The 23,079-nt window shown below is 31.3% G+C and overlaps 1 protein-coding gene across 5 annotated transcripts in view; it reads right to left on the reverse strand.

Annotated features, from left to right (window-relative positions):
* LOC129976066 (uncharacterized) overlaps window positions 1-22,737 on the reverse strand; it is a 31,554-nt gene extending 8,817 nt beyond the window's left edge. For 4 of the 5 annotated variants that reach the window (XR_008785075.1, XR_008785073.1, XM_056089433.1 and 1 more), the window contains exons 1-2: window positions 19,033-19,147; window positions 3,003-3,105 (exon numbers count right to left, since the gene is read on the reverse strand). Coding sequence is in view for 3 of the 5 variants with exons in the window: in XM_056089433.1 (XP_055945408.1) it covers window positions 3,003-3,011 (9 nt within the window). In the remaining 2 variants the exon portion in view is untranslated. Of the gene's footprint in view, window positions 1-3,002; window positions 3,106-19,032; window positions 19,148-22,666 lie in introns of those variants that run through there. The other variant, XM_056089434.1, reaches the window with a different exon arrangement.
* Between the last annotated feature and the right edge of the window lie 342 nt (window positions 22,738-23,079).

A 23,079-nucleotide genomic window follows, 5' to 3' on the forward strand; every position in this document is an offset into this window, starting at 1 on the left:
AACATATGGAACTATTAAAACAATTGTATTATTTAATGTAGACATAAAAAATACAATAATGTAAAATGAATACTAAAATTTAAGCCAATATTAAAAATGCTATATCCATAAATTCTGTAAATGCCAACAACCGAATCATTTTACGCCAATGAAAAATTTGGAAGATCGGGAATTTCTTTCCGTTGCTTTTCTTCCAAATAAAAATAGTACTCAAAATTATTGATGAAACTCATTTAATTCATTTGATATATATCAGAATATAATACATCAATAGTATATTGAACGTATCCAAAAATTTACGTATCATGGTAATTGCAAACAAGAGTATATCGAAAAAGCAAAGTGATCGGAGATGCATACAATAATCAGTACTATAAATTGAAAACTGTTCAATATATTTCATTTTTCTAATAAGCAAGTTAGCAACGTATGATAAAAAAACCGAATAGTTAAAAAATGTATTTTATTTTAAAGCAAGTAGCAATACGTTTATCTTTAAACAGATGCTTAAGTTTTGTATTATTATACGTATAGTGTGTCCCGTGCGATTCAAAATCAAAAAATTATTCGACGGGACGAAGAAAAATCCGCCAGATTTGAAGCCACGACTTGATTGATAGTTGCTCACTAACAGAGTTTTCAACATTAGTTTATTATTTAAATCAATATTTTTGCTTTTTTTTTCTCATCACTAATTTAATAGTACACTTTTACCTAAAATTTTAATAACTTTTAAAAATTCAAATACTTTTTATTTATAGTAATTTTTTTCGTTAATTTTAAGATTTATAATGTAATTTGTGACGAAATAAAAGAGTTAATAATAACATATTGATAATAGATTGAAAGAAATAAATTTGAAAAATAAAGAAGCGGATCAAATCAAATGATGATGATAATGATGTCGTGTCCGCGTTACCACAGAAAGTAGCTTCTGAGGGTAAAGACCCCTGAGCACCCGAGGGCAGAAGTCTGACTTCTAGCTGATATGAAGGTGAAACTCACACATTCGCTTGCACAACCCCTTTTTACAAGGGGGCACATTCACACACCTCACAGATAGAACACAGATGAAGAACAACCATGCCCGAACCGGGACTTGAACCTGGGACGCCCAGATCACGGGGAAGATGCGCTACCCCTATGCAAGGACGACGGCGATCAAATCAAATATTTACCTAGATAAGATGTTCAGGAATAAGAGCGATTCTCCTTTGAGGGTTTGTATGAGTGACTTAAAATCAACAATTGTAAAAAGAATAAATTGATACAGTTTCCAAGCTTATATTTAAAATGTTTGAAATTTGCTATTATCGTTATTTACATTACAAAATCCATATTTTTATGTAATTCAAGAATCACAGGAAACAATTTTAAATGAGAAGTAATCATATGTTGAAGTAAAATATAAAACTAGCTTTTACTAAGCCATTCCCCAAGTTTTAAGATATTTGACAACACATTCGTATAAAGTTTAATGATCGAGAAAGCATGAATATATCTTCTATAAATACTATCACATATTGATAACGTAAGAAAATTAGTTTTAAAAAGTAATAACTTTCTGCTGAGATCCAGTCATTTCAAAATAATGAGGAGGGGGCAGAGTAATATGATCGAATTTAAATTAATTTATCGTAGTTCAGATGTAACATACATACGGAATTTCTTTTCGGGAAAATACGAAAAATTTGATATAACAAATTATAACTATCATAGAATAACTAAGTTTACATTTCCTTGTTTCTCGCGATTGCATTAAACTTGCAATCGCGAGTTAAGTACCTGCAATCAATGGGAATATCGAAAATAGAAAATGCAAATGCGTGTTAGTTTCAATAATATAAAAAAGCGATTTGAAATCGCTAATCTGAAGAAACGTTTTTAGTCAGCTGTGCAATTTTCAAAATCTTTTTTTAAGATGCTGAATCAGACAGCGAAATTGTGATTTTAGAAATTTCATCAATGATTCAAAAATTTGTTACACAAAAGATATTTTTACACCTCTTTAAAGACCAATATTATCTATTTAATAATGGAGATTTCATTGCAGCATAATATTTTCTCCATATTTAAAAACCTTCAAAATTCATTTAAAAGCAAATTTGTAAACTTAGATTAAAACCTATTTATTGTTTCGTCAGATGGTAATATGATAGGTTTCTACTTATCGATGAGAATTTTTAACTATTCTGCCTTTGTTTTTTTCTTTACATTTTTTTTTTTATTTTTTAAATAGTTTCTGGTAAGATTTGTATTAATTACTTCTAAAATTTAGTTAATGATAGTAGAAAAACGATTACTAATAAAATCTTGTCATTAATAAAATTAATTAAAAATTCACCAAACCAAAAAAAAAAAAATTCTTAGAAAAACGATTTGCTCGTGTTGATTTTAAACTTGAATTTAACTTTCCGCCAATACAAATTCCATAGCCGCACGAATTGTTTTTCTTATTTTATTAGGTTTTGAATATTAACTTATATAAAATGTTTAGAGATATCTTTTATTGCAGAAAAAATATACTTAAGGCCTGTGTTAAAAGATTTTAGCAGATATGTGGAAATGATTAACAATTTATATTAAGAACAAATACCTGCTCCGTTTATTTTTATTTGTTAGAAAGTTGGTTAATCATCTGCCTTGTAACACTCATTAAAACATTTTAATGAAAGTTGTTACAAATCACTTAACTGAATTGAAATTTTATTATAATTGAAAGAATATCAGACTCCATAAAAGCATTGGATATTGTAATTTGAACAAGAATAGATTTTACATAAGAAATATTTTACTCCGAAATTACACCGGATACATCAGCTTGTTTCATATCAAATGAAGTTATGCATACGCAGGTGCAGGGAAATTATTGAATATTTTCGAAAAGGTCTTTTTCAAACTCTGGAAGGTTCGTAAAGGCAAATGATTTGGTAAATCAATAATACGCCTTTGTTATTTCGCATACTCTTAAGTAATGCAATGAAATCATAAAATCGAATAACCTCTTGCATCTGATCACTCCAGGCATCTTTCTCTTACTGACTCTTTTACAGCCATAATCTCTCTCTCCATTTCTTCCATCCTTCGAACGAGCCTTAAATGTTCCTGAAATCAAGAAAAGAATTATTTAAAAAAATTGTATTAAGAAAGCGCTAATTCAAATGATTTAATGAGTATAGATTTATAGGAAAATATTTCTAAACACTGAATTTGAAGTGCTCAATTATGTCAGGAAGCGTGTTTTATTTAAGGGATGGCATTTGAAGCGATATTGCTATTTTACCATGACACTTATGGAAAAGTTTACATTTTAGAATATTTTCTGCCTGATATATTAAATATTTAAGAAAACTTTTGCTTCGAGTTTGACCTTTCTTCAAACACTTCCAACAAAAGCAACTGACCAGAATTTTATATTATTTGTTATATACAATATTTGACATATTTGGCCAGACTGAAGCAACAGTTTTGGATTAATTTAAAGTTCTTGCAAGTTACCAAATTTAGAGAAAAATCAGATTTGTGAAATTAATGTGATTTTAAGCTTTGAAAAAATTCTGAATTTACGATGGTAATCTTTGTACTAATACTTTGGTTCAGTTTCCAAGCAGTATTCTAACCTAAAACTAATGGCAAATTTCAAATTGATATTTTTAGTATTTTATTAGTCTGTTTAGAAAATACATTTTTTCCCCAAAAAACACAATTAAGGGAAATGAATTTAAAGTGTTTTTTTTTTTTTTTTTTCAATTTTCAGATAAAAAGGATTTTTTTTTTCAAAATTCTTGCTACGGTATTATATTCCTTCTATTTCGAACAATCTGTTGAACAATTGATCAGAATATTTCGACACTTTCAGTTTTTAGCTTGGAATTAGAATTTTCAGTTTTTAGCTTGGAAGTATGTTCACTAATCTGGAAATATTGTTAACAATTAATGTTTATAATAATTAAATAATTTTGAAATTTGGCGGAATTCACAGCAACAGTAGAAAATTGAGATACTTTAGTCATTCAGAATTATCTAAATTTGCAGCAATATCATAAAACAATAAGATTCTTGATGTAAATATTCCGAGTGATATTCAGTAATTGGCAAATAAATAAGTTAAATAAATACATAGGAAAAACCATAGATTTGAGATATAAATGAAGGAAGGTAGTCGCTTGTTTCTTCTCGAAATAAGCGTACCCAACATGAGTCATGTGACTCGCGGTGAACTTAGTGCAAGAATACTTTTTTTTGCCGTCATATCGCAAATTTTGACCTATTCAAAAACTGTCGCGCAGCATTTCGCTTCCCAGAATTGGGTACGGTCGACATAACATTTCCTGAAAAAATTTTCTTTTGCATTTTTTTTCTTTAAAACTAAGCATATTGGTTTTCGAAAACAATGGCTTCTTTTTTCGCAACATCAGTAGGTCAATTTGTTGATTTAAATCATGTATACTTTTTTACTTTTTTTGCATTATTAAAAGTGATTTTCTTATTTATGCAAATATTTTAATTCTTTTATTTACTTAAAAACGTCTTTTAATTTCACATTATATGTCAAATACTTTCTATCATTGTCTCAAACAGATAAAAATTTAAAATCGGATTATAAAAGTGCGCCAAGTCTTTCTCAAAATGCTGTGCACATGCTTATATTAATATTTTCCATGTTATTAGATAGAAATTATGTAGAAATATATATTTTAATTATTATTAATTAAACTATATATTATGCACTTATTTCGCAATTTTGTTATCATTGCAATTATTTTTTTTACTATTAGGAAATATTTTCTGATATCATTTATCTGTTGATTCTTTGTATAAAGCGAAATACCTGTAAAAAGTACTTTAATATCCCAAAATTGTTTAAGAATTGATCACAGATTACTTAATTATTTTCGAAAAGAGAATCCTTAATTATCATAATTTTAAATATTCATTATAAAGACCATCGAAACCAATCAATGGTTAGAAGTATAGAGAAATTTTAGCTGGGAGGTCCAACCTATGATGCAAACTTTGTTTCCTGAAAGAGATGGAGTTTATCAGAATGATAATATGCCTATCCATACAGCGAGACTTGTCCAGTCATCGTTTGATGAGGATGAAGTTAAACTACTGCCTTGGCCCGCACAGTCACTCAATCTCAATATAATTGAACCATTATGGCATATTTTAGAGTGTTCAATGCGGAATCGATATCCTCGGCCGGCATATCTCCCAGAACTTTCACAACATCTCCAAGAAGAATGGTACAATATTCCTCTAAACCCTATTCAACATTTGTATGAATCGATTCCTAGGCGACTCCAAGCTGTACTACATGCCAAAGACTCTCCTACACCATATGTTCAGTCAGTGCATGACAATTCCATAAATGACGAAGCTGGAGTTGAACTTTCATGCGGTTTATTTTTACACATATATGGACACAGACATTTCTAAGCTACCATACAAACACATCACAACACAAAAGACGGGAGAGAGAGTATGTACATGTCGCCGGGTCGGCGTCTCGAGTACATCTGGTTAGGGGAACAGAATTTCCCCTTTTCTCCACCGGAGGGAGTCAAAACTCTAACATCCACCCCCCGGATGAAGACCTTCATAAAACTGCATACAATAGTTACAATAAAACAATAAATTCACAAAAATACAAATTATACAATCAGTATAAATACAAATACAATTCTGATAATTAAATTCCATTATATATACATTATAAACTAAAACAAATAACAATAACATTAATACACTTCATTTCCAGAGGGTAAAATAACTACATCACGAACATTTCGTTTTATTATATTGCCATTTGGTAATTTAATATTGACTACTCTAATTTGGTTGTCATTACCCGGGAAAACTTCAGTAATTCTTCCTAACAACCACTTTGTTCCAGGTAAATTTTCATTTTTTATCAGAACAAGTGTTCCGAGTTTTACATCATTCTTATTGAATTTCCATTTGTAACGTTGTTGTAAACTGCAAAGATAATCACGTTTCCATATTTTCCATATGCTTTGAGAAAATTTTGTAATTTTTTGCCATTTTGATAATCGATTTTCATTTAAGTTAATTACCAATGGTTCGACAATTCCATTAATTGGCCTGCCAATCAAAAAATGACCAGGTGACAAAGTTTCAAAATTGTCGAATTCTGGAGATAGTGGAGTAAGGGGTCTAGTATTTAGGACGCCTTCATTTTCAGCCAAAATTGTTAAGAATTCTTCCAGAGTTAGTTTTTGATTTACTAGTACGCGTTTTAAGTGAAATTTAAAGGATTTTACTCCGGCTTCCCAAATACCTCCGAAATTCGGGGATTTAGGTGGAATGAACTTCCATTCAATAGATTCTGAAATTAAAAATTCACTTAAACATTGATCAGGAGAGTTGACAAGATTATACAGCATTTTAAGTTCTTTGTTTGCACCGACAAATGTTTTGGAATTGTCGGTAAGAATTTTTGCACATTTACCTCTGCTTCCAAAGAAACGCTTTAAACTTGCAATAAAACAGTCAGATGTTTGATCTGTTACGAAATCAAGATGCAAGGCTTTAGTACATAAGCACACATAAATTACAACATAAACTTTTTTCAATATATCTTTTCTCTGATTTTTAAATTTTAAGAAGAATGGGCCAGCAAAGTCAATACCAGTAATGTTGAATACATGATTAGGGGTTACGCGATCAGCTGGTAAATCACCCATTAATTGGGAGGTTAAAACAGGTTTGTTTTTCACACAAGTAATGCAATTAAATATCACCCTTTTACAATTATGTTTACCATTGATTGGCCAAAATTTCTGACGTACTTGATACAACAAAGCCTGTGCTCCCAAATGTAAATATTTCTTATGATAATGCACTAAAATATTGTAAGTTAAAATATGATTCGATGGTAACACAATAGGATATTTTGAATAAACATTTAATTTGGAATTTTTTAACCTGCCTCCCGCTCTTAGAATATCATTTTCGTCCAAAAATACATTTAAAGTTGACAATTTACTTTTCCTTGAAACATTCTTACCTCTTTTCAAATCTCTAATTTCCTCCTTAAACTTACCACGTTGAACCATTCGGATTAATTGGTTTTCTGCCTGAATTCTTTCATCAGCCGTAATGGGCCCTGCAGTCCTTGACTGAGGGTACCTGCAATTAGCTGAAAATCTAAAAATATATGAAACAATACAAATCAGTTTTACATAGTCATTTGTGACTTTGAGAAGTTTGTCGAGAAAATCATCACAATTAGTTCCGGTTACAGTCATTACTAGGTTGCTCACTGGAACATAGTCCTTCTTTAGTTCGTTTGCTACTTCAACTTCGTTGAATTCACTGTTCACTGTGTTGTCAAGGCATAGATCTGGGTTAAACAACCAGTCTGGACCATGCCACCAAACATCATTTTGCGCTAACACTCGGATAGACAGTCCTCGGGTTAACTTGTCTGCGGGGTTCGTCTTTCCTCTGCAGTAATTCCACTGGTCTCGATTGGTTTTCTCCTGGATCTCCCGTACGCGATTTCTCACAAACTCCTTCCATCGTAGAGGGTCTCCTTTTATCCAATGAAGGCTAATTTGCGAATCCGACCAGAAGAAGATGTGATCAGATGTAATCCAGGGAAATGCTCGTTTTAAGTATTCTGCTAATCTGGCAGAAACAAGGGCTCCCATGAGTTCGAGTCTGGGCAGACTCATTTTTTTCAATGGAGCTAGGCGGCATTTCGCCACTATGAAACTGGAGTTCACCTTCCCGTTGGTCACTTTTCTGAAGTAGGCCACACAACCATAAGCCTTTGGGCTTGCATCGGAGAAAATGTGAATTTCAGCCATTGGAGTCTCTGCATCAAGGAAGTAAGGACGAGGCAAAGAAATCTGAGGGATAGTTTTTACCTCATCCAGCCATGACAGAAATGTCTCTTCAATGTCCGGTGATAGTGGTTCATCCCATTTCAGCTCCCGTTCCCAGGTGTTCTGTAATAACAACTTCATTCTGACAGTAAAAGGGGTTATCATCCCCAATGGATCAAACAGCATCCCACAGATGCTCAGGATCAAACGCTTCGAAAGATTACTGTCCTTCATCTTAGAAATTTGATGAATGTCTATTGTAAATTTATCGTTGATATTGTCCCAAATGAGTCCAAGAATTTTTAATGGCACACCTAATTCTTCGGATGTTTCACGACAGTCAATATTAGCTTGTTTCCAAGCTTCATTTAGAATTGGGGAGTTCGTAGCCCATCTTCGAAGATTCATGCTTGCCTGACTTAGAATGTAAATCATTTCTTTGCTCAATTTTATAGCTTCGGAAACGCTTGACGTGCCAGCTGCTAGGTCATCCACGTACAAATAGCTCAACATTTTACATGCTTTTTCATATTCACTTTCGAATTTTTCTAAATGCAGTTTAATAACTGCGGCAAGTAAGAATGGGCTGCATTTCACTCCAAAGGTGACTCTTTTATATTGGAATGTTTCAATATTGTGAGGGCTGAAACCGGGATTAGGACAATCCTCTTTTATCCATAAGAATTTTAAAAACTGCCTATCTTCCTCGCCTATCCCTACTTCTAAAAAAGCGCACTGAATATCTGCACTAAATGCAATTTTGTTTAACCTAAATCGTAACAAGATTTCAAGTAAATCAGGATTTAAGTTCGGTCCGCTCTCTAAACAATCTTTTAATGATAACGCGCATTTTCCCTTTGATGATGCGTCAAAGACAATCTTAACCTTTGTACTATCCTTCCGTTCTCGCACTACAGCATGATGTGGAAGAAAATAACCTGTGTTTATATTTTGGTCTAAATTCAAATCTACTCGTTCTATAATACCTTCTCTTAAGTGTTCTTTAATGATGCCTTCGTATTTAACAAATAATTCTTTGTTTTTATTTAATGTTTTGCTTAAACCGAATAAACGAAGTTTTGCAATTTCATAATTACTGCGTAATGCCTTATTATCCTCCTTCCATAACAAACGAGTTTCGTATCTTTTGTCTTTATACGTCGTATTTTGTTGAAACGATTTAAATGTTTCTTTATCTGAAAGAGACACTTCTTTATCCATATTTATCCCAATCGTTTCTAATAACCACAAATCTTTTACCCTATCAAAGCTCGATTCCTCACCCTCGACGATCAAATGGTTAGCAGATATCTCCTTACAATCAATTCCCATCTCCTTTCCCAGTAGCAAATATCCGAAAATACTATCAGCTGCAATCAATCTTTTACTAATCCTTATATTCCTTTCGCCTAAAATCTCTGAAATATAATCCGAACCAATCAAAACATCAATCCTCTCAGAAGTACTAAAATCTGCTAACTCAATTCCCTTTTCTAACGCTATGTTTCTAACAAACTGCGATGGAGTATGAATTTTCGCCGACGTAATCGAGTCATTAACAACCGCTTGTATTTTAACACACCGAGTCGGGTGTTGTACATTCCTTAACGTAATCTCCACTATATCGTAAGCACGACGCTCAGCGGTTTTACTTCCGAAAGTGTGAATAGCTAGAACTTCCCTGCCCACTGTTTTCAATCCCAATTCCTCTACCACCCCTCTCAAGATGAAGGATTTATTGGCCCCGCAATCCAACATGCAACGCAGGTGCGTCCTACTCCCCCTTCGTCCGGTCACCACAGCTGAAAATGTTTGTAATAAAACCGATCCAGGGACCCTATTTTTTCTTTTATTTTGTTCGGTGCTGAAAGATACCATGGTAGAAGCGGTATTATTTTCTTTGGGGACACAAGTCCCTTCTTCGACTGGAGGAAAAATATTCTTAGTTACGGTATCGAGTTGCGGTCTTTCGCAAATTAAGGAATTATGCGAAAAAGAACCACAGAGCTTACATTGATAGTTACTATTGCAGAATTTTCTTATGTGATTCTGAAAACATACAAAGCATTTTCCCTTAGAAATTAACGATTTTTTCTTTTCATTAACATTAACGGAACAATCATGGCTCATGTGTTTTTCAGTACAAAAGATACATTTTTGATTACTCATTCTGTCATCGGAAGAAGGATAATAGTTTCTTTTTGGATTAAATTTACGATTCGATTCAGATTTATGGTGAAATGAATTAGCGTGTGTCGTTAAGGCATTTGTATGCGAAGAATATCTATTTTTGTAACCTTGATCAGGTTTACTTCTAAATGAATACTCCTTTACATTAGAAATTTTAGGGTTTGCTAATAATAAAGAAGCTTCCCTGCACTCTACTTCTATTCTTAAGAATTCTACTAAATTAGTGATATCAAATAATTCACCTGCCCTACGGTGACGATTGTAGTTTAAATTTAATTCTTCGGGTAGCTTTTGTAATATTACAGGGCACAATAGGTTACTATAGGTACCTGTAGCTACATTTAATGATTGCAACGATCTAATTTGGGTTTCTATTGCATCATACATTTTTCTTAAGCCTGTTACATTTGAACAAGTTTTTACTGGATCAATCAATAAAAGTTTATGCATGTGAGAAGATATGATTATATCTGTTCGGCCAAATCTTTCTTTTAATAACTGTATCGAAGCATCATAATTTTGCTCAGTTAATGAAAATCCCGATACAGCATTTAAGGCAATTCCACGAAGATACGTTTTTAGATAAGTAAATTTCTCAATTTTTGTTAATGAATCATTTTTATGAATTGCGACTTCAAAGGAATTCCAAAAATCTATAAATTGACTGGAATCTCCCTCAAAAGTTTGTATATTTAATTTCGGTAAATTAACACTTTGATTTCTTAAGGGGATAACATTTTCCGCATTATTTGTAACTGGACTGTTTGTCCTTATTTGTGGAATATCCCTCAAATTTTCAATTTGCCTTTCTAGCTTAGATGTTAGTTCGATTGCTTTGTCTTTGTAATCTTCGCATAACTCAATTTCTCCTTCCATTTCGCTTAAATCTATAATTAATTGAATACTCTCATCCAAGCTAATTAAATCCTTCAATTTTTCCGTGAGCTGAGCTTTTAAACTCACAAGCTCATTAATTTTTTGTTTCTTTCGTATATTCATTACAAATTTCTTTGCTTAAGGAATTTGTTATTTTAGTTAAATGTTTAGTGAAAATAGTACGTAATCCTTTCCTTTTTTCCTTTAATCTATTTTAAACTAAATAATTCAAAAAAGCTTAGAACAAATAATAAATGTGCCCACCTCTGGTTTCAGCTCCTCACTGTGCTTCCTCCAAATTGTCACGCTTTCCAAAAAAATTTCCATTTCCAAATTTCAACGTATCACGTCCAGGGTACACCACGATGTTCAGTCAGTGCATGACAATTCCATAAATGACGAAGCTGGAGTTGAACTTTCATGCGGTTTATTTTCACACATATATGGACACGGACATTTCTAAGCTACCACACAAACACATCACAACACAAAAGACGGGAGAGAGAGTATGTACATGTCGCCGGGTCGGCGTCTCGAGTACATCTGGTTAGGGGAACAGAATTTCCCCTTTTCTCCACCGGAGGGAGTCAAAACTCTAACACCATACTAATAAAAGATTCTTTATAAATCTAAGGCGTTTCCATTATTTTGATAACCACCTGTATATATATTTATATCCTGATAAACCGCTTTGAAATTATTTCATATGGATTTTGAATTGAAATTTCATAATGGAAAGGAAATTTTGTGTAGCATCTACGGTTCTAGGTTGACAAGGCCATTCTGAAGCCTTGGAAAGGCAATGACGTTTACAGTAGAAAGCAAGAAAGGAATTAAACTAAGTACATCCAACATTTCTATTCAGCATTTATTTGAACGCGAAAGTATGATAGGTTATCTTACAAAAAATATCTGTGAAAAAAAATTTAAAATAGTTGAGAGTAACTATACTGTTATAAAGGAACATGTGGATCTTTGTGATCAGAAAACACTCGTTTTCCTCTCATTGATAAACATTTTATCCACACTTTTCTTCTATTATATTCTTGATGACAACAGGCTATTGCAATGTTATCAAAAATTATAATTTAGTCGATTAATATTGCTATATTTTTGATTCGTTACAACTGGAGACAACTGGTATGGAATTTGAGGAAAAATTCCATATTTTCATAATTATCTATTAAATGGTCAGTCTATTGAAATTATGATTGCATAATCCATAACTAGTATATCAACTAACAGTGAATCATGAAATTTGAGAACTTTCCATGGCGTGTACATTATCTATATAACAACGAGCAAAACAAATGAACTAAATTCCAAGCCGAAAAATCGAACTAATCGAACAGCCTCCATTCTAAGCATGATTTCAATAATTATTGTACAACATGAAAATATTTAAAATTATTTTAAAATTAATTACTTTAATATTAATTTAATATAATAAAAATTATTAATTAAAAAAAATTTAAAGAAATTATTATTTTTAAATAAATTAAAATAATAATTTATATCACAATAGCATCCGCCTGGAACTAAAATATGTCCTTGATATCGTGACTTCAGGGACACAACTAAAACATTTATTATATTATGTTTTCACCCCATTAAATGCGCAATGTTTTATAATGACGCTATTTAAGAAAGAAATCATTATTCAAAATATTCTCAAAAACTCTTTTAAAAAAAGTTGTTAAGAGTAAATTGATGCATGGTTGGGCAAAGTCAGTTAAATGCACACTTATGCAAATATCTTTCTGTGTTTATTTAATTCCATTACGTAAATATCATCAAAAAAAGTAATTTGAAAATAATTACTTTATAAAACATTATTTTGAAAGAATAAATATAAATATTTTTAATCTTAATTATGCGCATAAGTATTCAAAAGCATAATAAGAATGAAAAGAAAATAAACACAGTAATAGAGACAATTTTGGTGTTGAGCCTATTTTATTTTGAGGGTTGATGGTTTGCAAGTAGATTAAAATTAAATGCTATTGAATGCGCCTATTGATAAGAGTCCAAAATGAATTGTCTTCAAGCAACGATGATCGGATAAAGAAGCTTGATGCGATGTTAGGAGGCCAGCGATCTCTGCTTTCAGCGAAGTCTCTTGAAAATTAGATGAATATCTTTCATTATAGAAAGACAAAGTCACAAGTAGGGTGACCGCATGCGGTCTTCAAGTCAAGTCCAAATACAGGAAAGTCCATCATTAGGAAACAGTATCACAAATAGCAAAGCAATAAAAATGGTCCGCAGTGTAAATATATATATATACAAACAAAAAATATGTACAAAAAACTATATACAATATATACAAATGTTCAAGACTGGATTTCTTTTGAAGCTTGAGGAACTTTTACTTTATTTTTGAATCCGGAAGGTGAGAGGATTAGGTACAAAAGTCTGTTCGAAATGAGGAAGAGATTTCTTATAATAATCAGGCACTTTTCACAGTTCATAACCGTAGATTATACGACTATTATTTTTTCTAGTTGCATTTTATGAAGGTTGAAGAACACCTATTACTTTTGAATCTTGTTAAACGGAGGTCCACAAATGATGAAATAATTTTCAAAGATAGCTATTGTAGATTGTTCGCTGAAGTTTTTATATATGCATTCATTTCAAGTTTAAAAAAATGATTGGTGTTTCATAATCCAGTCTGCACAGGCAGTAAGTTCGTCTTGTTCAGTCATTTCCAAATGTGCCAGAGGATCATCGAAAATCATGTACTCGGAAAAAGGATTGAGGAAAGGGTTTAGCGTGATTTGGATGGTAGCTGGTTCTGGTTGAGGAAGGGTTAAAGCTTCGTCAATGTTAGAATTCGAGTCAGATTCTTTCTCGTTAAGTAGCAGAAGTGCTTCATCAATGGAGGTTCCAGCATCAATTTTAGCATTGTTTGGCTTGTGATCCATTAAAGTTTGACATCCGTTATCCCGTTTTTTAAATTCATTCATCAGACAATTTTTCAATATTAAAATATACGGAATAAAGTAAACGCAAGAAATCCAGTCACTCATTATAAAAACTCGAAAATAAATCCACATGAATGTGCCCACAGAAACATATTCTAGCACACCCATTTCTTACTACGGGAAACAGGTTATTCACCAATAAAAATACATTCTTAAAAGAGCTCAAAATCAAACTCAACACCTCGAGCAGGTTCAATTACAGAAATGACCCATTTAACAAAAACACTGCTTAAAAGAATCTCACTGTTTAAAATTACATTGTTTCTGTAAAGTTAAGTAAACACTGTGATATTATTTTTATTGTTACACTATACCAGAAACCGTAATATTCTATTTTAAGCGCTGTTGTAACTTGTTTTGTTGTAGAATAAAGCAGTTGTTTATTGTTAAAAGTAGAGATTTAATTATTGCAAAAATAGCCCTTTAATTTTAAAAATCAAATATATAACACCTTTTTTTATAATCATAATTTTTAATTGAAATACTTTGTATATATATATATAAATAATTTACAGATTTAACAGATGGCATACGCTTTTGTGATTCAAAATTCCAGTGAGGGCAAATGGGGAGGGGGATAAAGTGAATTCTGAAATATTTCCTTTCCATTTCTGAACATTGCATAATTTTTAATATAAATTTGTGACTCATTAGCTGTATTCCTAAATGCGAAATAAAAAAAAATTCGTTACGAATTATAATAAGGTTTAAATAAGGAATCTAATAATCTATATTACGAGTGAATAATTAAGTGAGTATTATTCTAGGGCAAGATCACTTCTCTGGATATTTTGCGCCGATACCAGATGAAAACTTTAAAGCTAAGGTTTAAAACTATACAAAAATAAAATAAATTTGTGATAACATATTAAAAAGGATATGATCCTAACTTCAGGAAAGGGGTCCTAAATTAAGAGAAATGATAAGAAGAAATCAAATTTCTTTGATAAAATCAGCCTCCTTTAAATACTGAAAAATATTAAAATGTAGTTTATGTTCATTTAAAAGCAGGAGACAACAAAAAACTGATTCAAAATGTTTAAGACCCAATGAGTCCAGTAATATACATTCAATAAAAAAATATCAGATAATTAAACCATCACTACGTAGGCGGCAAGTTGGTGGTGGCTGCTGAAAGAGTTTTTTTTTCGGTCTTGAGGTTTCTATCACCTAAGCAATTCTGAAAAAGCCACTTACGAATACAAGACCGCCCAACATTATAATGAATGACATATTTGTATAATTCGTTCACTGATTTTTAGCATTGTCCAATGTTTTATTTCCTTGAATACCCACATGAGAAGGAATCTAAAAGAGAAGAATTTCAAAAACATTTCGAAATAGATCCGTAAGCAAATTCCTAATATCGGAAATGTAGGCATGACTTTTCAATGGAGACTGGAAGGGATCGGAATAAATCATCGCCTTTTTAAACATATTACTCGCAATATACTGTATAGAACGATATATATACGCTATATATAAGGTAAAAACTGAAGTAAATTCGTTTGACTGATAACAATACTGTCACAAACATACGCACAGCCTCCATGAGACTGCTTTGGAACCATCCGTGTACATAGGAAAGTAGTTGTTGTACAATGTACATGTCCATGAACAGAAGAAGGTGCCCTAAATATGAAATGAGGAATAGTTATCTATTTTTGAAACGGATGAAGAATAAAAAAGATATCATTTTGATACTAAGATTGTATTCGAAAAGAACTTTCGTCATAAATTTAAATACCAAGGAAATATTTAAGTAATAGCTTCTAAATACGTATTTTCAGCTGAGAGACGAAAGACCTGCAGATTTTAAATAGTGAAACATTCCTATATTTTAAGTACACAATTTTTATTTTATTGAGAATAATTAATATGCTCTCACAGCAGTGCTCTAAAGGCGTAGTTTGAACCATCTTCATGAGCATTATTTTTACCGAAATCTGGAAATGACTCCTTCATTGCAGTCCTCGCAAAGTTAATAAATAGGAATAGAATAAGTATTAAACCTCTTTATTGAATCTATTTTTTTATATTTCAAAATTTCAAATGAAATTAGCACAGCGACCTTATGATGATACATTCTAATTCAAAAAAATCAATTAAAGCGGAAAAATTCAAACAAATATTCCCGTGATTTCACACACTTTTTTGGAATATAACCACCTTTCAAATGCTCTGCAAAATACATATCCTCAAGGACTATGGCACCTTAAATGAAAAAACTTAAATCGCCTCATTAAAATGAAGCCTTTTGCTAATCATGTACCTATTTCTTCTGAAAATCAGCGGAAATTGCTTCACCGAATTTTTGCCTACTCTCCAACAACGATTTCATCTCTTCCGCATAACATTATGGACTTCCGGTAAGGTCGCCATTTCTTTGGGTAGTTTAGTTACGAAATATAGATCTTTGGTCTAAATCAAGGGTTTCTATTAAATGTATAGTCCGATTAATCATTTTGGGCGAATTTCTCCCAACAGATTCGAACCAAGATTTGATATGGAACTGCAATTATAGTCGTAAGATCATAATTGTATTTAGATGCAAACTAAATGACAGACGTTCAACTCTTGGATTTGATCGGTTGAATATGCTATAAGAATCTGGATTTCAGATATTAAATCAGTACTCATTTTTATTTAATGTTTTACGTTTTGTAGTTATCTAGTCCTATTGTACTCCAACCGCTAGACAGACACATTTTTTTCCCATTTAAATTCGTTATAAATTTTATAAATATCTGCAAGCTCATCTAAAGTGTCTTTACCAAATGTAACGAGTCCAGTTGAAAACTTTTTATTATTGCCTTCAAATAACATCTAAATACGTTTATTGAACTCAAGGAAGTTTTAAATGTTGGATTCATCAGAACCTCGGATCGAATTTTTATTTATTTATTACAGTACTTTCTCCGTACTTCGTATATGGAAAGTAATTATTTGAAAACGAATTCATTTTTATGTAACATGCAACAGCGTTTCTTCACGGCTTGAAAAAACATCTGCGGAGGTCAATTTCTTCATCAAACTGCGACTTGAATCTAATAGCGTTTTCTTTCCATTTTACTTTATATAAGTAATGATTCTTACAATAACGATTGAAGAATATTTCAATATTTCTCACTTTTTCAGGTAATATCTTGGTCTTTTGAGGCAAAAAAGGAGATGAACGGTATTCTTTTAATATCGAATGTGCTGCGTTTAAGAAAATTTTGAAGGGGAAAAATCTTACGAGATTGTGCAAAAAAAATTAAATATTTAAGTAAATGAAAGTGCTCTCTAAAAATGAAAAAAATTAGCGACTGAACTAATCTATATTATATATGACTACAGAAAAATTTGATATCTGAAGACGGAAGTATATCTCTGAAAACAGTTATTGAAACGAGACTGAGCTGTCATACATTTTATTCTTCAGGCTTGGGATCAGAGAAAAACTAATATTTATATTTTCAGATTAGCACCATTTAAATAAAGCCAAGCATCATTTTCATTTAAGAAAAGAAATAAAATTCGAGATATTTAACTTTGTAAAAAAATTCTTTGTAACAGACCTGGTAACTCCGAGATTTAATCCATTAATTATTTGAATGATTGATTCCAGAAAAATAACTCTATCAATTACTTAGTAATCGGTGTATTATTAAGTACCTTATTTAACTGAATCACGCTAGATGCTAATGGTTATTTGACCATTAAATAAAGTGTTTCATTAAAATCAACCTACTAACTGCGTCGGTACACAACATTAAGCAGGAATAAATCATTTGGAATTTCCAAAAAAACTAACATTTATACTTTAGATTATTGAATTAAAGAACCAAATACGAGTTTTATTCTTCAACTAGTTTATTAACTATTAAAATGGAACTAAATTGAAATCATGTTAAGTATGCAGATAATACTTAAAATCCCACTTCCAAAAAGACAGTTTTTATGTCATGAATTTAAAATATTTCTACGGATTTAAATGATATTGACGAGTCGTAACCAGAAATTTTTATAACCACGTGATATTTCCAAGTACTTTTTATTCCAAGTAGAATGTCTTGATATTTTTATGAAAAAATGATAATTATTTTCCTATCACACTTAGAGATTCTAGATCGCTGTTAAATATTGAAAGTAAAGTAAAATTCTCAGATGAAACATTAATTATGAGAAAAATGAATTATCTACAAATTTCTGTAGCATTTCCATAGTTATGATACAAAAGAAATTTACAGGAATTACAGAAATTTTCAGTAGAATGCTTTTTGGGACCCTTAAATAAAGGCAACTCTTGCAGTTTAAATCACATTCCAACAAAAAAAAAAATTGCATCTAAATCTCAGATTAAAAATCTCGAATATCCTTCAAAGAATATAAATATTACATTTTTCCAAATTTTTGAAAAAAATTCATACATTCAAAAACGGAATTTCGTTTTCAAATATTAACGACTGAACTTCCCAATAAAAGCAATTCAATCTTATTAGGTGAAATGAAGATTTGGATATATTAACATAGTCGCAAACATATCTTGAGTATTGTTTATGTACGTTTATTAACACTTTCAATAAAATAATAAGCCTACATAAGAAATTGAAATGCAAAGCAGATGGTATAGATAATATTTCCTATATCGTATTATTGTATGTTAAAAGAAATAAATATGAAGGCATTACACATTCTAAAATTATAAACAGATTAACTCATTCTAAAAGTTGAGATTCTTAGAAACAGGATAGTTTACGTCTGAAATTCATTCGTTGCTCGTCTTAATGATCCAGCATAGTTTAAGCAGTCATTGCAAGAATTATTAATCAAAAAATCATTTATAAATTAAAAATAATCCACAACCATGAAATTAAAATAAATGTTCTTAGTTAAAAACTCAACAGAAACTCATTTTATTATAATCGAATTGAAAAGTTTGCATTTTGAAAATAGTAATTTATCAAAACATGCAATACAGAAACCTTAAACAGGTGGCACAACATTCAGTTTTTTACTTGGATAATTTAATTCTCAAATATACTCATTAAAGTTTTATTTTAATAACGTTATCGATTTTAAAACTTTTTGATATACATATCATCTACATATACTGCGAAAAGATTTTGAAATTTACTTACATGGAATTGTAAACTTTTTTGACAGAACTCAAATATACAGATAGAAATTTTTAATACTATATTTCAAACGCTTTGAGAAGTAGTCGCTTATAAGAATTCCAAGAAAAAGGTTATAAGTGGGAAACGATAAAGTGACGAAATGGCACTTGTATACTAGAATGTCACGTGATTCAAAAAAAGATTCTGGCGGGAAATATCAGCAAATGGAAGTAAAAGTGACAGTTTTCAGATGATAAAATGATAATAATTTCCCTGTAATTGAATTAAAAAAATGTTTGCCTCAGAATCTGAATCTGGATGAATCTGAATAACTTTCAAAATTTACTTCAAATATTCTCTGAAAGCGAAACTATTTCCTCTTAGATTTTTTTTTATTATTATTATTATGGTGTTTGATAATAAAGTCTACGTTTCGCGATAAAAATACCCCCCACCCCCTTTCATGATATAGAAAGTTGTGAAATGAAAATTCACAATTTTATAGTAAAAATAATTCTTATATTTGAACGACATAGAAGCTGCCTTAAAAGATGCATCTCCAACAATTCTAACAAGATTCAAAATGATTGATGCTCAAAATCCACTCTGACAAAAAATAATCGATATTGAGAGGGCTGAAACTAATATCCAAAACAATGAAATCCGATAATAATTTTCAGGCATAATATTTTTAAAAATATTTTGTTATTCGGCACTTTTAAGATAGCCTTTTTAAAAAACGGTAATCTGTTCGATATTTTGTAAAAAGAAGAAATGAGTCATATCAAATTTAACTAACCTTCCCGTGGGAAATTTGAATCGTATATGGATAATTATTGCATAATACCTAACATTTAAATGATAACATTTCATCTTCGTTATCATAGAATGATAAGTGCGATTCCGTTTATGATCCTGATAAGTCCTGTTCTCCCTAAGTTAAGAGTCTTCCTCTTGTGTAGGATTCAATTTCGGCTAAAAGGATGCGTGGATCCTGTCTGCCGAACAGTATTCATGATTATGAGGTCCAAACAAAACTTTTCATGCCTTCAAACTGGAGGGAAGATTAATTTCCCATCAAGTCTAGTATTTACTGAAGAGTCATTATTTTTGTTCTGTATCGAAATTTTGAAAAATAACAATAAATGTAAATTCTCAAGAATAAAACACTTTTTTTCGCGAGATAGAATATATTTTCAAATTTTTTTTCTTTCCTTTTTGCTTATAATAATCACTGAGGCGGGAGTGTGCGATATTATAGTATTAATACCCTTCAATATTTATAAGAACCTGTGGCGAATTGAGATGCGCGGGAATAGAACCTGGGACCTTGTGGTTCGCAGTTCAGTAACATGACAATGATTCAAAAGCAATTGCCCGTGCAGCGTAGTTGTTAACTGGCTTATAAGCTATTCAGTATAGACTCTTCCCCCTCCTGTGAGTCGGAGGTGAGACAAACGATATGGGTTTTGATGCATTTAGCTATTGATTCTAATGCGCCTGTACCCATTTGAGTAGTGCCAAGCGTTATGGCGAGCGTATGTGGGGAGTGGTTGCTAATGCTGTTGCTGCGTCAAGTGAGTCTGGCGACTTTGGGTTGCTGCGGCCTTTTTGTGTTGCTGCGTCAAGTGAGTCTGGCGACTTTGTGTTGCTGCGCCATGTGAATCTGGTGACTTTGGTTTACTGTGAGTAGATGGCGCCTTAACAGCTGTACGAAGGTTGAAGGTTCATCGTGCGAGGTCACCAATGTGGCGGATTGATATGAGCGAGGATAAAACCTGGAACCTTGTGGTTCGCAGTCCAGTAACATGACCATGATACAAAAGCAATTGCTCGTGCAGCGTAGTTGTTAAATGGCTTATAAGCTTTCACCACAAACCCATTTTGGATAGTTGAATAGTTCAAAAAATTCCTGCACGCAAATAGAAATTCTGCAATCAGCCCCTGAATAGCAGACTTGAAATAAAATATTGGAATGATTTTAAACATTTTTATTTACACAATTACTCATTATAAAATGTTGAAATTCTACTGCATTAAAATCACGCAATTAATAACTTTCAGCGAAATTTCCAGGGAGGAACGTCAATCTCATTATCAGACCAAAATTATAAACACAGTTCTAAAATAAGGCTCGTATTGCATTAAAATGGTACTTCATATAATTAAATTAAGGAACAGAAAAGTTAAAATAACGTCTCGTCAGTTCTATATTTTGACATTTCTTATATTTTCGATCAAATAGTGGCGGTCTTCGGCTTCCTGCTTTTTTTATTGGAAATATTATATGGCTTAGTATTAATTAAATCTCTTTTGTATGATTTATTACAAAATGTTTGTTTAGGGGGTTTAGAATTTTACTCTCTTGCCTAGTTTTACGCCATTTTTATATGAATATTCAATTTATAATCCTTTGATCTTTAAAATCGGATTCATACCTGTGTATCCATTCTGGAAACAGGAAAAAGAAAACAAATAATAAAGTCCACTAGGACGAAAACTGCATAACCAGCTCTTTGAAGTATTTAAAAAAGTTTTTCCGGAGCATGTCAGAAAATATTAGTTAGGATTGGGAGCCAAACAGTATCATGGTTAGGGATTGCAATACCGGTATACCGAATACCGGTATTTTGAGCCATTTGTACAATTTTGTAATACCGGTATTCACAAGTTTAAATACCGGTTTTTCGGTATTTACTAGAAATTTTTTAAATTGTCTCCACTATATGTTCAGGGATCGCCAACATAGCAAATTAGTATACGTTTTTGTTTTTATGTCACCCTAACGGGCGAAATTAATTAACTAATTAATGGCTTAATTAATTGCTTAAATCTAAACTAGCGAAACATGGATTATCCCTGAAAGAAGAAATTCTATCCATAATGACTGATGAAGCAACAGTAATGAAAAAAGTTGGAAAGTTTATTGGTGCAAATCAGCAATTGTGCTATGCTCATGGAATTCAGTTACGAGTAACAGATGTATTATACCAAAAAAATTAAAGAACAGAAGAATCCAAATACTGTGGATATAGAAACTTCGGAATCCAACTTTGAAGAGAGTAAGAGTGAGAGTGATATTGACAATGAAGATAATGACAATGTAATTTTTGAAGAAGATATTGCTAATGAGGATGAAATATTAAACCATCAAGAATTGCTTCCTATAATTTATAAAATTCGAAAAAATTTTAAGATATTTAAACTTTCCCTATAAAAGATGACATATTACTAAAATACATACTAACTGAAAATAAATCAGAATATATGTTAATATTAGATTTTAAAACACGTTGGAACCGTTTACTCCGAACAGCATACATCACACTAGAATACCTCACATCACTATCTGAAGATTATATATTACATTGAAAAATCGCATAGAAGAAAGGCATATCGAAATAAAAAATGTCTTATGGTATTTACATAATTATAATGATTTTAAAAATGAAAATGAAAAAGAAAAAAAGAAATTAACCAATTTTATTAACTTTATAGTAAATTTTCTTAGAATTTTTTACCCACAAACCTATCCACATTCAAAAGAATTCGGTTCAGTTATCGAAGATTATGATGACATTAATGCCGATAGTGAAAAGGAATTGTCTCTTGAACAAAAATTAGAATTAGCGATAAATAAGAAAATTCAACAAACCAAAATACAAAACAGAAATCAGCTGTATCCAAAAACATCCGATAAGAAATCGATTTATTTGAAGATGACGGATTTAGAGGTAAATACTTGGAAAAAGTATATCGCACATTGCTAACAATACCACTAACTATCGTAGATGCCGAAAGAGCGTTTTCGACAGCTGGTAATTTTTTGCACAAAATTACTTTTCAGGCGTAATGACAGTACAATGCATGCATTATGTTTTTTAAGATCACATTTCAAAAATTTGTATTAGTACCACAGACTGAAAAGTGATATTTACAATTTTTTGTGATTTAAATAAGTATGTCGTTCCTTTACTTTTTTGTGATTCTTTATATACTGTTATAATTTATAAGTTACAAATTATTTTTTGTGATATTTACCCTTTTAATAAAACAGGCAAATAAAAC

This window comes from Argiope bruennichi, chromosome 7 (genome assembly GCF_947563725.1).
Source record: "Argiope bruennichi chromosome 7, qqArgBrue1.1, whole genome shotgun sequence".
Taxonomy (NCBI): Eukaryota; Metazoa; Arthropoda; class Arachnida; order Araneae; family Araneidae; genus Argiope; species Argiope bruennichi.